Source organism: Fusarium keratoplasticum, chromosome 7 (genome assembly GCF_025433545.1).
Source record: "Fusarium keratoplasticum isolate Fu6.1 chromosome 7, whole genome shotgun sequence".
Classification (NCBI taxonomy): Eukaryota; Fungi; Ascomycota; class Sordariomycetes; order Hypocreales; family Nectriaceae; genus Fusarium; species Fusarium keratoplasticum.
Window position 1 is genome coordinate 143,594 of NC_070535.1, and position 14,591 is coordinate 158,184.

Genomic DNA, 14,591 nt, shown 5'->3' on the forward strand with positions numbered 1-14,591 from the left:
AAGCATCCTGGTGGCTGGGAGGTGAATGAAATGTAGACTTGCCCACTCACAGGCTCCAGAAAAAAAGCTCGCTCTGCCATTGGGCAGTCTAACATGAGTCCAGCGGAGGTAATCTCCTGCACTCAAGAAACCCGTGTCAATGGCCCCTTCAGGGAGCGGTTCTTGGCCACGAAACGGCTTGTGGCTATCTCCAGCCTGGTAGTATATGGGCCCATCGTCATCAAAGAGTCGATCCTGAGAAAAGAAAAATAACCTGGCATCGATGCAGCTGTCAGGATTATGAAGGCTTCCATTGCCGACAAAACCTCCAAAGTCTCTTTTCCTGGAACCGTCTGTAGCATCGTCGGCCTCTTCCACACTCTGGGTGATGGAGAAGAAGACCAATCGATCAGGCTCAGGAGTGTCAGTGTCGATTGACGCTGAATTAGATATTGATCTGGTGCTGGTAGAGTCCCTCGAGGCTCTTGACTGAACACTCAAGTCGGAGGTTTGGATTTCGGTGTCGATTGAAGCTGGGCTGGATGTGGAGCTCGTGGTGATGAAGCCCGTCGGGGCTATGGAATCGGCACTGGGCTCGAACCTTCTGATTTCGCAAAATCAGCTCGTACGATTGAGCTGCCAGCGATCGCTCGGGAGACATCTTCGGTACCAGATGATTCATTGGGGTCAACAAACGATCGAGTAGAAGTTGGCAGCTGAACCGAGATGCAAGGCAGTGAGAGGCAGGCTGTGAAGGATGAGATCTCTGATGGGGAGCTTGAAGGATTCAGCGCCTCTGGGCGGAGAGCAGCGGTGGTTACTGGTTCCAAAAAGGTCGAGATGTATGTAAAACACAGAGAAGAAGGGGCAAAGTCAGCAGCCCCAGCGATATTGATGCCAATAAGCACCACGAGAATAGACAGGCTGCTCTGCATCTTGTCAGCCTGAACTTGAGCCTCTTAGACGAAGTTGATATAACAGCCGACTAGAGTGGGTGCACGAGCGTATTGGCATGCCGAATTTGTTAACAATGTGAGGTATGGCGCCTGTTTTTTTTATTAGTCGTACAAGCAAACCCCCCGGGGAGAAAACGCATCGTAGAGCGCAAGATGCCCTCGCAACACGATCCGAAATAGCCAGCCATGTTCCGATCGTGCGACAGATCTTTGAAGTTTCAGCTGTTGGTGGTGGAAATACCATATATGGACACAACTGGGAACGCAAGGGCAGCTTTTGAAGGATCTCGAACCCTCTGCGAGGAGACACATGCTCTCGTTTCTAGTCAGCTCACCAGGTTCAATGCAATTTTCCAAAAGAAGAAGTCTTTGTCTCGGAGCATGGTCTGACAGCTGGTTATTTGGGCCAACGCAAGGGTCGTTTTGGACCGATCTCGATCTCGTCCGGCAAGACGAGGCACATTGCTGTCAGTTGGTCAGCCCGCCACCGACAATGATTATCCCTGGTGGCAAGGCAAGGGCTGTCTCACAGGGCGCGTCGATGGTCGCCCTCATGGGCAGAATTCGGGATCTTTACAGGAATGCGATACGGGTATGATGAATCATCTAACATTGCATTCCAACAACCGGGTGGATTCATTGTATTTCCGTGACTGCCTAATCGATCGCCCGGATTTAACGAGATAATTGTCGGGTAAACGTGACCTGAGTGTGTTCAGAAGCTACCTGTCATTTGGCTGACTCAAGCCGCTCCGAAACCAGCATCGGCGATGATGGGCAAACGGCTTGGATACTGGACTTGGGCTCTCGAACACTAAACTTAGACTTAAGACTTACGCTTTTTAAACATTTTGGGCATTTTACACCACTGCTCTGGGTAATTGAGATTATCCCAGTGGCCGAGGAAAATGGCTCTACCATCGCTGATATAAACGTCGGCACCTTTCTACGGTTCGAGACGATGTCACCATGGTCCGTCAGTGTCGAAATGCAAGGCTGTTATTGTGTTGAAAAGCTGGATTGCCCTTGTGGACGACCTTCAGCCGTCTGTGCTCGTGTTGCTGATTCTTTTGGGTTAAATTATTGAGCCCCTTAATCAGGAATATTCACTTCCACTAACCAATTCAGCCGGGGTTTCTCCGACTGGTCGGCTCATAGCTGACTCAGCCCCGGGACCTTTCACGTGACTCCAATAACACACCAAACACGGCGGATTAATTCCTTCACTTAAATTCACTTAAATCCAATTGGTTTCGTACTCACTTATAACCGTGATCTATAATAAATACTAGCCGTCTTAATGTCTCTCTTTTATGAGAACAAGGCTCTTTTAAGTCTAACTCTTATGCTTCCTACTACGAAACCGCCTCGTGCTCATGTTAGACTTCCAGATTCGGCCAACTCCAGGCCGGCTGGCTTACTAGAGAAGAACATTTTGATCCCTCACGCAAGCCTTTTCTCGTTTTTGAAAGACTGCAACAAAAGGAATCCATAGCCTCCCCGCAAGAAGGAATGTTATATCAGCAGATCAGAAGAGACTTCAAAGACCATGGAGAATGCCCGGCTTTCACTATTGTCGTATATGAAATGACAGATCACTTGAGCAGGCCATCAATGGCATATTGAGAGAATGTACCCCTATCATAAGCATATTTTCAGTGAGCAATGAAAGATGCGTTGCCAAGATCGTAAAGGGTAAACATATCCTCCAGAGAATAATCAGCAACCGGAAGAAAAGGCAGGCACTCCGCCTGTCGATGAGATTAGCATTCGTATGCCTGGGACAAGCATGTCGGTTACACAGCCGAGATGGCGTTTCAAACGCCTTGCATGAGGAGGAATTGATAATGTTGAGTGGAGATGGGTGCCATCATTAGTTCGAAACAGCGAAGTACGAGTCCACAAATGATCAGATATCAAACTGCGCAATAGCCGCCGAACTGCGGGACTTCCACACCGATTGGAATAGTGTTAGGGCGTAAAGCAATATGGGAAAGCAAAATGGGGAGCAAGCGGTGAACGGTTTCCGATCATGTCCATCATAAGGAAGACCTTCAATGAAGTGACGTAAGATATACTGCCCGCTGAACGAGCCACAAGCTCACGGTTATGATAACGCTGTTGTATTGTTACGATAGTTCTGTTTGTGGATCCACTCATTCCTTGGCCTAGGCTCCAGGAGAAGGTTGTGTTGGTTGTCCAAAGTAAAATAAATGAAAAAAGTGGATGTCGCACATTACACCGCTGGTGCAAGCATTCACGACCCGCCACCAGATAGGTCCTTGGAATGAGGGGGGGCTTGGAAAAGCGCTCACCCAAAATGCTCATCTTATACTCATCTTTCTCAATCGAATGTGCGCTGGACAGTCGGAGAAGTCTTGCAGCTGTCCAACCAACAAGAGATCTAGCTGCTCATCAAGCGTCGAGGTCAACAATGATGAATCGCACGTTGGTATTTTGATACCATAACAATATGATTATATCTGAAAGCCAAAAATGGACGAGTACAGGTTCCTGCATCATGTGGCCGATGAACAATAATCTCAGAGCCAGCAGGCGAGATGACAAAACAAACGAACCATGTTCTGACAATATAAGCACAAGCAAGGTATTAGCATAGCACTAGAGCGCCTCAGACAATCAGTAGTAATATCCTATTGTAAGAGACAATAGCAGCGAGCACCTCCTAGATGGCTGCTTGCACGCCGTCTTGCACGCGTCGTAGGCCGTCGCCGTTCTCATCTCCATACGATGCATGAGAGAAGTCACACCGTCTCCTACTTAACGGCTGCTCCGAATGGACCATCCCAACCAATCTCGCCAATGTTTCATTGCACATATGCTTGTTTGCTTGACAAAATGTGCGATCTATTCATTTAACTATTTATGTCCATGAAAAATGCAAAGGAGGTATGTAGCTCTATTACAGATATGGGAAATCGTCCAAGTTGGTGATAGACCACCTGTTCAGTGGTACCTATGCTAAAGGACTGTTTTGTAGGCAGACGTCGTTTCAATGAAACGTGAAACACTGGGACAAGACATTCAGCGTTTTACAAAAACACATATTAAATATGGAGTTAGATGAAAATTTCTCTCTATTTACGTATTGAATAGAAATTTCCATCTCCGTATCTTAGAACTTTGCAAGGACGACGTTGAAAGGAAATGGTCAGGGAACAGGCTTACCCTACATGAGGGGCGCGAAATGGTTTCCGGAAATGGTCAGGTTTGGTCAGCGATTCGAGACTCTGAAGGATGAACGCGAGATCGCCGAGACTTCCGATAAACCCAGTCGAGGGACATGGCATGGGTCATACCCCTGGCTTCGATCCCATGGCATCTTGAAAAAACGGTGACGGTTTGGCAGTGGATGGTTTGACACTTGAGTTGGACTTGTCATTTTACGCGGGCATGTCACCAGCATGTCACTAGCATGTCACTCGAGGGCTCACATTTTCCCGCCAAATCAAGCTCAATGAAGCTTCTTTTTAACACTAATGACCCGAGGGGATCCAGGATGTTTGGGTGGGCGGGTGAACCCATCTCATTTCCGCAACTGGGGCGCTAACTAAACAGGGCTACGCCTTACGGGGCATGTTTCCGGACCGACTACTGTCGTCTCAGATTTTACGCGGAAAGGAGTTGTTGCTTATCTGCAAGAGGTAGTGTTCCGCAGTTTGAGCCTTATTCGAGTAGCATAATCATACATTTCTTAGCAGTTGAAGGATAGCCTGACAGTACGGAGTGAAATACGGAGTTAAAAACGTAGTCACCAGTGAACGCTCAGGGCTGCATCGATGGCCGATCCCTGGTCAATATCCCAAAGGATCGGCCCCACACTGACAGGTGACAGGCTCTGGAAGAGTCGATGGAGAGACCCTCAGTTTGTTTTAGTATTTCCGCCAATGGACAGGCATGCCTGTATCAATGAGGCCGATCTGAAACTCCTGGCCGGGGCTACCGAGGCCAGAAAGCTCGTATTGCAAAGCCAGGGTAGACAGGAGATGTACGAGCTGTGATATCAAAGGCTCAGCAAGAGATTCATTTCCATATAAAGCTTCGATCTCATCCGTTTGCTGTGAAGTTTTTTTTTTTTTACTCATTCCTCATTGCCATCTTTTGTCTCTCTTTTCAAACATTTCGACTTCTTACACTCGTTGACCCTGGTGGTTATACACTCATTCATTCACTGATTCATATTTACCTTCCACAACTTCTAAACTCAACACTTTCTCTACCAACTCATCACCATCAAAATGAAGTTCTCCATGGTCATCACCGGGCTCTTTGCCTCTGCCGCTATTGCCACTCCTCAGGGCAACATCACCCCCAACACCATGGGAGCCCTCGAGAAGCGTGCCTCCTTCCCCATCCCCGCCTCCAAGGGTTCCGTCACCTACAAGTCCCCCCAGGTCATCAAGGGAAGCTTTGATGGTGGCATGAAGACCTACGGCCGTGGTGTCAAGTGCACTGGTCAGAAGGAGGGCGGCGACAAGGATGCTGTCTTCATTCTTGAGAACGGAGCCACCCTCAAGAACGTCATCATCGGCACCGATCAGATTGAGGGTGTTCACTGCCAGGGCTCCTGCACCATCGAGAACGTCTGGTGGAAGAAGGTCTGCGAGGACGCCCTTACCCTCAAGGGTGACGGTAACGCTCTCGTCAAGGGTGGTGGTGCTACTGGAGCCTCCGACAAGGTTATCCAGCACAACGGTCTTGGTACGGTTACCATCGACGGCTTCACTGTCGTCGACTTCGGAAAGCTTTACCGATCTTGCGGTAACTGCAAGAAGATGGGCACCCGCAACGTCGTCGTCAAGAACGTGAAGGCCTACAACGGCAAGCTCCTCACTGGCATCAACTCCAACAAGGGTGACAAGTCTACCATCACTGGCACTTGCGCTACCTCTGTCAAGAAGATCTGCAGTGAGTACGAGGGTACCGTCCCCGGCAAGGAGCCCAAGCTGCTCCGCTCCGGGCCTAGCTCCGCCTGCAAGTACACTTCCGTCAGCTCGTGCTAAGCGCATACAACAACAACGACAGTTGCTCGGCTTCGATGGACGCATCGGGGACGAAAGCATCTGGAGGAGAGGAGGTAATTGATGTGAGGGAGCGTGCCGGAAGGGCTTAATCGTAATAGAAGAAAAGAACCCATGAGGGCTCCCCAAACTATTACTATATCATTTTGTACATACTAGCTTTACCATAAATAATCGAGGATATGTTATCCAAACATTTCGAGCATCAAACTGTGAGCCGATTCGGTCAGATTCAGATTGTCTTTGACCGCCCCTTGGTCTTCCTCCATTTATCCAAGTTCAAGTACAGCCAGAAGACGTCTCAAGACCAACTTGCACTCGTCGCCGTAAAGCTCGGGCGCTGCCCCTTTTGCCTTAAAAAATGGCAGTGCATGCCCATGGAACAGAGTCTTCATACCCTCCGCCAATATCCTCACTTTAAACAAGCGGCCCTTCTCTCGGTGCCATACAGAGCTTCAAAGTGAAGACCCTCTCCTATACCATAGCCTAGGCAAGGGCCAGAATGAGAATCAACGTGCAGGATGGGAACTTATTTATCTACACTTGCGATTCTGATGTTGTGATGAAAGGTCACTGCGACCCAGACGGTACATATTATATAATGACGCGCCCAGGGACAAATTCACTCACTAGGTTTGTTCCCAGGGCCTTGACCTGACGGACACATTGGTTCACACCCACTATCCAGATCATCCAGACGGATGGGAGTGGGACAACAGCCTCTGATTGAGATTCATTGGAGGAACTTGAACAGATCTTCACGTTCTTGAGTGCTCCGCTATGCTTGGTCATTCTTCCTTCCTATCCAAGAACTCTCCAGATAGGTGCCCAATTCTAATATTCCTGAGCGCAAGAGCTCACTGAAACAATTGAGGCGTTCGGCTCAGGCTGCCCGGTCATGCATAGCCCATCACGGAGATAGCTCTGAAAGAGAGCCCGGATTATCTCATTGGACAGGCCGGCTCTAGATCAAATCGAATTGGACGGCTACGATCGTAGTTCTCAGACAACCGGTCTATCACCCTGCAAACCTACGGTAAGGAACGAAGACCAGCATCTATTGCTGCCTTGACAAACGAGCACAATTCAGCTCGCTGTGGCGTTGGATCAGCAGGGATCCCGCTCCGTGCTTCATTCAGAGTTGTAAAAGCAATCTTGAGGGCATACGAAGAATGTAGAATGCGGAGAGACTCTGCATGTCCTCGGCTATGCACTGGAATCACATGCAAGTGAGTATAGCCTCAAGCAGCCCACCCCGCCTACAATGCAACGCCCAGGAGAGCTCTCGACTGCTGTGCCTCTTCCAGCTAGACCGATTCTAGAAGTAGCCGAGCTACCCTCAATCGTATTTATTAGCCATCGCAGGATATAGAGAGGCCTCCCTGAGGTGTTTGAACTGCCAAGAGAAACTGCGCCACTCCATCGTGCTGTCGCGGCAAGCTTTTAAGCTTGCTTGGAGTTTTCAAAGAATGGGCACATATACCTGGTTGTTGTCCACTTTCAAGCCCTAGAATGGTGAATTTCATTGAGTAAAGACACTCAGGAGGCTTCTTCGACCATTATCCCAACATGCCCACCGCAACAGTTGTGACTGGTCATAGAGCCACCATTACTAACTTCGGCCCGCTAACAACGGTCTATTCAGCACCAACATCATGCGCCACAGAAACAGACCATCTTTACTTGGGTATAACAGAAGAACCCGGCATCCTTTGGGCTTACCCAACCTGTACCGGTGTCCAAACATTTGGCGACTGCATACCATCTGGGGACGCTTTCGATAAGCTCATGACTGATGAATACGCGAAGATACTTCACCCTGGATTTTATCATTATTATTCCCCCGGCCTCTACTGCCCCCAAGGCTGGACCACTGCCGCTACCCTCGTTAACGAAGGTGGATCCTTCACAGGGATCTCGGGATACTTGACGCAGAGTTACTCTCGCTGGCTCGGTCACTGGGAGCCCGGCAGAGCACAACCTTCAGACCCAGAAGAGGTTTGGAAACAAGTCCTATTGCCCTCCGAGACTCTCACGATATGTTGCCCGAGGTATTTGAGCAACTCTTCCGCTTGTGTTCCTCATACTGATGCGGTTTGTAGCGGCTTCCAAGGCGACAACAACGGCGACTGCTACTCAGTTCTAGGTCCAATATCTTCCTATGGCTTCACAGAACTATGTGGGTATTACGCTCACAGCGAAGTAACACCCACTGAAACTCAGACAATTCACAACTCAACCATCACTCTGTGGGAAACGATGAGCTTGATAACCATTACCCGGGACCTCGAAACTAGAGAGGCTGAACGTGACGTTGTCGTGACCAGGGTTCCAGCAGTGGCGCTCATCCATAAGGAGTCAGATCTTGAACTGGCAGGAGAAAGAAAGGATCAGGAGAAAAGCTCGGCTCCGGAGAAGTCGATGTTTCAACAAACGACGCTTTTATGTCTAGTTGTTTTTGTTACGATCTTTGTTTCCTCCTTTTAGACAGCGAGAAAAGCGTTTGATCTGGACGCGCTGACACTACTTCCACATTTGTTCAAGTTGTTTAAGACACCATGTCCTAGTTCTCCCCTCGGCTTTGACTTTTCCACTTCTCTGTAAGCTCTGAAATAGCTGCCAAGATGGCATTATATTAAATGCCGATTTTTCGGGTCACATCACAACGGGTTACTCTTGTCGCTTGATCTTAATGAGTTTCATCTGCGTTTCTACAAATTGTGTCAAAGTATCTGCGATCTGGGTGAAACGGATGACATTGATGTATTTATCAGGATTTCAGTGCTTGGTTTATTTTACAAGTCTTTGCACAAGGTCTTACATGGTGCGGCAACCCTTTCCCCCCTCGTTTCCTATAAAACTGTTGCGATGGTGCTGCCTTGGTGAAGCTGACAACTCACATTAGCAACAAAACTACAGTCGTCGTGCTGGTCAGCAATTTCCGACTATAATCGCGTTCACAAAGTCGACGTTACTAAGCGTGTTCCTGCGCAACAGCTGCGATTGGTGTCGGAACAACTCAGCTATGTGGAGGTATCTTGGTTGTTACATTGGTCTTCTTAGAGACAATAGAGTATGAAGATGAAGGCGGCTAGACGGGAAACCCTGTCGTTAATAATATCGTCTTCATTGCTGTGATAGAGGTGAGGTGAAGAACTTGAGCATGAGAGCTAGAAAGGTCAAAGAAGGTCGTGGAGAGGAGGCGAGATGAATTCTGAAATATTTCACACCGAGCAGGGAATGTGGTTACGTGCAGAGCCTTGTGCGGTCCGCTTCTATGAACCATTCTACCACATCGAGGGGAGGATTAGGGTTGGGTACGTGAGAACCATAAACGAATCATGGTAATGTGTCGCATCTGTGAAGAAGGGCTAGATGGGGAGCCGTGAGTGGTTGCTGCACAAGCGAGACAAGGGTGGCGTTGTAGGGGGAGCTGGAACGAGCGGTCGAAAGTGTGCTTGGAGATCAGCATTCGAACAAACTCACACAATGACAAGGGCCCTGGCTTATCTAGTAGGTGTGACGCAACCTTGGCTTGGCGGTCGAACTCCTAATAGCTAGCCTGCAAAGCATTGTCAGAGTACGACAAACAAAGTCTCACTTCCCAGTCATCTGCTTGCTCGTCTAGGCATCTAACTATCTTGTGAGTACGAGGCCAATTTAGCCGTTGGCAGACCGAAGCAATTATCCACTTGCCGGTCCGTTCCTGTTCTTTTCCAGCTCCACTACTACCATGATGGAAGGGCTTAGGGCTTGGTCTTCCGAGCACAACGAAGTTGCGGAAGGCCAAGCACGGGAATAGGCCGGACTTTAGACCCCCCGAGTAAAGTCGATCCGAGAATAACAGGGCCTGAAGCGATCAAACAGTGACTTCTTATCATTGAAAATAACGTGCGTGAATTGATTTCCCAGTCATATACTAGATAGATAAGAATGAGAACCCTGGGCTCATCTGGAACCCAAAACTTCAGAAGTGTGCATCCCTGCCACCACGCTCTTCAGGGTAGCGTTGCATACGACCGACGATTGCTGAAATCGGCGATGATCTCGCCCGAAGGGGAGTATAAACCAGCCATGTGCTGAGATCCCAACAGCTTCAGTGTATAGGTTTACGAACATGTGTTGAACCCTCTTCAATTATCGAGAGTTGGGAGCCTTTTGGTTCACTTGTCCGTTGCGCGGACTGTCGGTAGAAGACTTTCTCTGTGACAACCTTCAAAAGTTTCCAGAGACACCACGTGAGGAGGTGAGATGCACAAATGATACGTACGTAAAGAATGTAGAAGCATTGACTACTTGTCAATATAATCAGCTTGATAGGTGTGGCCGCCGGTCAGGCTTCCCCTGTCAATCGGAACATTATTCAAACCGCACGGTCAACATCCCCGCATCTTGGCAGCCAATCAAGTCGGTATCTGAATAGAGAGCTCGCTGATGGAAGCGAGATAGCGGGCCGGCGGCCAGGAGAGAGCGGTGATCGCTGGCAGATAACAAGATAACGCCCACGATCAGACAAATCATGGCGTCGAAAAGGCGCTTATCGTCATTTGGATCAGCCTTATCTGCGCCATCTCAGCCATTTTTACTGACATCTCCGCGCGGATTGCAACCTTAATTATTACCCCACGCCTTTGGTTCGGCCATGTCAAGCCGGCATTGTCCAATCAGGATCAGTCTACTTATCGCCAAGAGCATGAACATGGACGATCACCTTGTGAAACATGCGTTCAAGACTCTGATATAAAGTATGAGCCTTGGCAGTTGGGTCAAGCTCTTGGCTGGACGAGCTTGGTCGCCGCAATTGTCTTGTCAAAGAGGTACTCCTTTGTTTCACAAGAATTCGCAATCATGGCAGGTGGCGGTGGTCCATCTTCCGGCACTGTTGAGCCTCCCTTGAGCCAAGCCTACGGATACGGCATCATTGTCGGTCTTGGCTTTCTCTTTTCATTGGGCATGATCTTGACGACATGGATCCTGAAGAGGTATTGAGGTCTTGTCGTGCATCCAATGGTCTTGGCTAACTTGCTAGATACAACAATGAGCAGCAAACCTCGGAAATGTTCAACACGGCTGGCAGGACAGTCAAGTCTGGCCTGGTCGCCTCTGCTGTCGTTTCTAGCTGGACCTGGGCGGCAACACTACTGCAGTCTTCTGGAGTTGCTTACAGATATGGTGTTTCCGGACCATTCTGGGTATGTGAGAGTGTGGCCTTGAGTCGTCTCATTAATATTGACGTGTGATGTCAGTACGCTTCGGGCGCAACTGTCCAGATCATCCTGTTTGCCACCATTGCAATCGAGTTGAAGAGAAGAGCACCAAACGCCCATACCTTTTTGGAAGTCATCCGTGCTCGCTATGGTGAGTTGGAATTTCGCGATGGATATGACCTGGACTTCACTGACCGTAACAGGTCGCCTCACACATTGCGTGTATATCTGCTTCGGATTGTTCACCAATATTCTTGTGACTGCCATGCTGTTGACCGGAGGTTCCGCCGTCGTGACATCTCTCACTGGCATGCACACCGCTGCTGCTTGCTTCCTGCTGCCTCTGGGTGTTGTTCTGTACACAATGTTTGGAGGGTATGTGATTCAACTACTTTTGTGTCTTGAAATGCTCTAACTGATGGCGTAGTATCAAAGCGACATTTCTTACTGATTACGTGAGTAAAGCTCTCACACGTCTGATAGCTTATCGTTCTGACTGTCGTGTTCTAGGTCCATACGGTTGTCATTCTCGTCATTATTCTCATCTTCGCCCTCACGGCGTATGCTGGTGGCACTGAGCTTGGTTCCCCAGGAGAGGTCTACAAGCTTCTCGTCGAGGCTGCGGCCTCTCATCCGGTAGACGGAAATGCTGAGGGCTCCTACCTAACCATGAGATCAAGAGAAGGCATAATCTTCTTTGTCATCAACATTGTTGGCAACTTTGGAACCGTCTTTATGGACAATGGTATGTATGATTCTCGCTCAACAGGTTACATCTCTAACTCAGCATCAGGTTACTACAACAAGGCTATTGCGGCTCATCCAGTGTCTGCACTGCCTGGATATATCATCGGCGGCTTGTCCTGGTTTGCTATTCCTTGGCTATGCGCCACGACCATGGGTCTCAGTGCCCTGGCCCTAGAGACAAACCCAGCCTTCCCAACATATCCGAACCGCATGGATCCGGCAGATGTGACGGCTGGTTTGGTACTCCCGTATGCTGCTGTCGGCTTGCTGGGAAAGTCGGGCGCCATCTGCACCCTCATCATGATATTCATGGCCGTCACATCAGCGACGTCGGCCCAGCTGATTGCTGTCTCTTCCATTTTCACCTATGATGTTTACCAGTAAGGCTTCTGTCATTTGTCATTCCTTTAGTCCTGCTAACGCATTGTGTAGAACCTATATCAACCCTCGTGCCTCTGGCAATCGTCTGATTGCCGTGTCTCACTCCAGTGTCATCGCATACGGTACTATCATGGCAGGCTTCAGCGTAGGACTTCACTATGCCGGCATCAGCATGGGGTGGCTCTATTTGTGGATGGGAGTCATGATCTCTGCGGCCGTCATCCCTGCCACTTTGACCTTGCTTTGGACTCGACAGAACTGGATCGCTGCGGCATGCTCACCGGTTCTTGGACTCTGCTGCGCCCTCATTGCCTGGACAGTCACCTGCGCGAAAGAATTCGACGGGGTATTGAGTGTCGACAACCTCGGTACCAACAATCCCATGCTCGCGGGCAATGTCGTTGCGCTACTCAGTCCCGTCATCTTTGTTCCCTTCTTCACCTTCGTGTTTGGGCCAGACCGTTATGACTGGTCGTCCATGGCAGCCATCAAGCAGATTGAGGACTCCAATTCGTCTGATCTTATGGAGGATTCCGAAAACGGCCCCCCACCGGCGGCATTTACTCTTGTCGCTCCCGAAGAAGACAAGGCCAAGTTGAACAAGGCTTCCAAGATAGCCAAGATCATGACGGTTTGTATGACGCTGGCTCTCCTTGTACTTTGGCCTATGCCAATGTATGGTTCATCCTATGTCTTCTCCAAGGAGTTCTTCACTGGATGGGTCGTTGTGGGAATTATCTGGCTGTGTGGCAGTTCCATTGCGGTTGGTCTTTTCCCGCTTTGGGAAGGCCGTCACAGCATGGTACGAGTGGCCAGGGGAATGCTAGGAAAGTCTAGGAAATTTGAGGTTGATCCTGCGATTGAAGGAAAGGTGGTTGATGATGAAACGATCAAAGACTTGGACCAGAAGGATTGAACGTGCCGTAGGTGCGTCTGGTTATGATTAGCAACAGAAGTTTTGGGGATATTCAAGTGCGTGTAGACGAATCAAAGCACGAAATGTTGTCTTATCTCGACCTTTAGACCATCTCATTCGGCTTGTTTGCCCACCGTAGAGTCAGGGGTGATGTTCCACCAGTGCAATAGAGTTGGATGATGAGGAGTACAGATATCGCAAGTCAAATACTTCCAAGCGCCCACATTGTGGGCTTTATAAGCGACGTAGAAGTTAACCATTCTCATAGATTCCCGATGATGGGCTGGGATTAGAACTTCAACCCTTCATGTTTTCCACAGAGCCCTCCATCACTGACATGGATAATTTCCCGCCTCTTGAAGAGATCATGAATGTATAGGCTCCTCCCACCATCAGTCACCAACAGCTTCAACACCAAACCATCACCGACCTTCTCTCTCTTTGATTTCCTTTGCTGCTTCCTCAACACCCCAAGGAGCTGCTCCACCAGCGTCTCAGTATCCTCTCGCAACCTTCCAGACTCAATCACCGTGACAGAGTCGACCAGACAGTAGACGACTGTCCTGCACTTGATCAACAGAACCAGGACATCGAGAAGTGTCTTGAGGTCTTTCTGTTTGATACCCTTTGCCCACTGGCGCTTGACTGGATCTCGTGTGTAGGCTGCCGCTGTTCTCTCGTCGCTGAGGAGTTGACCTATCATCTGGCATACAAGCTTCGTTGCGTTGTACCTCTCTCTTCTACTGCCGCTCACGGCCCGTATTCCGCAGAAGGAAGAGAGGACTATGACGTCTTCATCATCGGTGTAGTGTTTTTCGATTTGGGTACAGAGGTAGGAAAGACTGGATACCGCCCCGGGTTTCTGTGACATGCCGTGGACTAACAGCGCAGATGGTTGGGATCTGTCCTTGAGCCAAGTCTGGTAATCTGTTCTGTGTGTGAAAGCAGCAAGCTCTCCCATGGCTTTCGCCGAAGGAGCTGGGTGAATGGCTTTTGCTAAATCAGCAGCCGCTTCTGAAGGGTCAAAATCGACGTATCTGAAAAGAGCTCTCATGGTGAGGCCTAGGTCATCTCGGTTAGTCGCCGATTCTACCAGATCTTTTTGAGGGGCACACGACAGGTACCGGCTGGTCGATTGTGCTGGGGGCCGCGGTGGACCAACACTGGTCTCTACGTTTCGACGCATTTGGTGCTCGAGTAAGTAGTGGACCCCTCTCACGACGTTATCAAAAGTGTAGCCATAGTCGCCATGGTCGGTGCCGTGTTCTTGTCTCGGGAAGAAAGGGGGCCTGGTTGGTCGTTCTCCATTCCTGGCAATATTTTCTGCGGAAAGTAGCCTCTGCTTGATGTGTGCGAGCTCTAT

General features: G+C 49.3%; 3 protein-coding genes across 3 annotated transcripts; all 3 read left to right on the top strand.

The window, feature by feature from the left end:
* Positions 1–5,194: 5,194 nt before the first annotated feature.
* Positions 5,195–5,959, top strand: NCS57_00917700 (Pectate lyase; the record flags this gene model as incomplete). The annotated part of the gene is made up of 1 exon (XM_053058960.1): positions 5,195–5,959. One exon carries the CDS (start codon positions 5,195–5,197, stop codon positions 5,957–5,959), a length of 765 nt encoding a protein of 254 aa, XP_052911031.1.
* A 1,587-nt stretch (positions 5,960–7,546) lies between these two features.
* On the top strand, positions 7,547–8,274 carry NCS57_00917800 (uncharacterized protein; the record flags this gene model as incomplete). The annotated part of the gene is made up of 3 exons (XM_053058961.1): positions 7,547–8,028; positions 8,080–8,156; positions 8,201–8,274. The coding sequence occupies 3 exons, from the start codon at positions 7,547–7,549 to the stop codon at positions 8,272–8,274; spliced, it is 633 nt and encodes a 210-aa protein (XP_052911032.1).
* A 2,551-nt stretch (positions 8,275–10,825) lies between these two features.
* On the top strand, positions 10,826–13,228 carry NCS57_00917900 (uncharacterized protein; the record flags this gene model as incomplete). The annotated part of the gene is made up of 8 exons (XM_053058962.1): positions 10,826–10,959; positions 11,007–11,169; positions 11,224–11,335; positions 11,388–11,559; positions 11,612–11,639; positions 11,695–11,929; positions 11,978–12,311; positions 12,364–13,228. The coding sequence occupies 8 exons, from the start codon at positions 10,826–10,828 to the stop codon at positions 13,226–13,228; spliced, it is 2,043 nt and encodes a 680-aa protein (XP_052911033.1).
* Between the last annotated feature and the right edge of the window lie 1,363 nt (positions 13,229–14,591).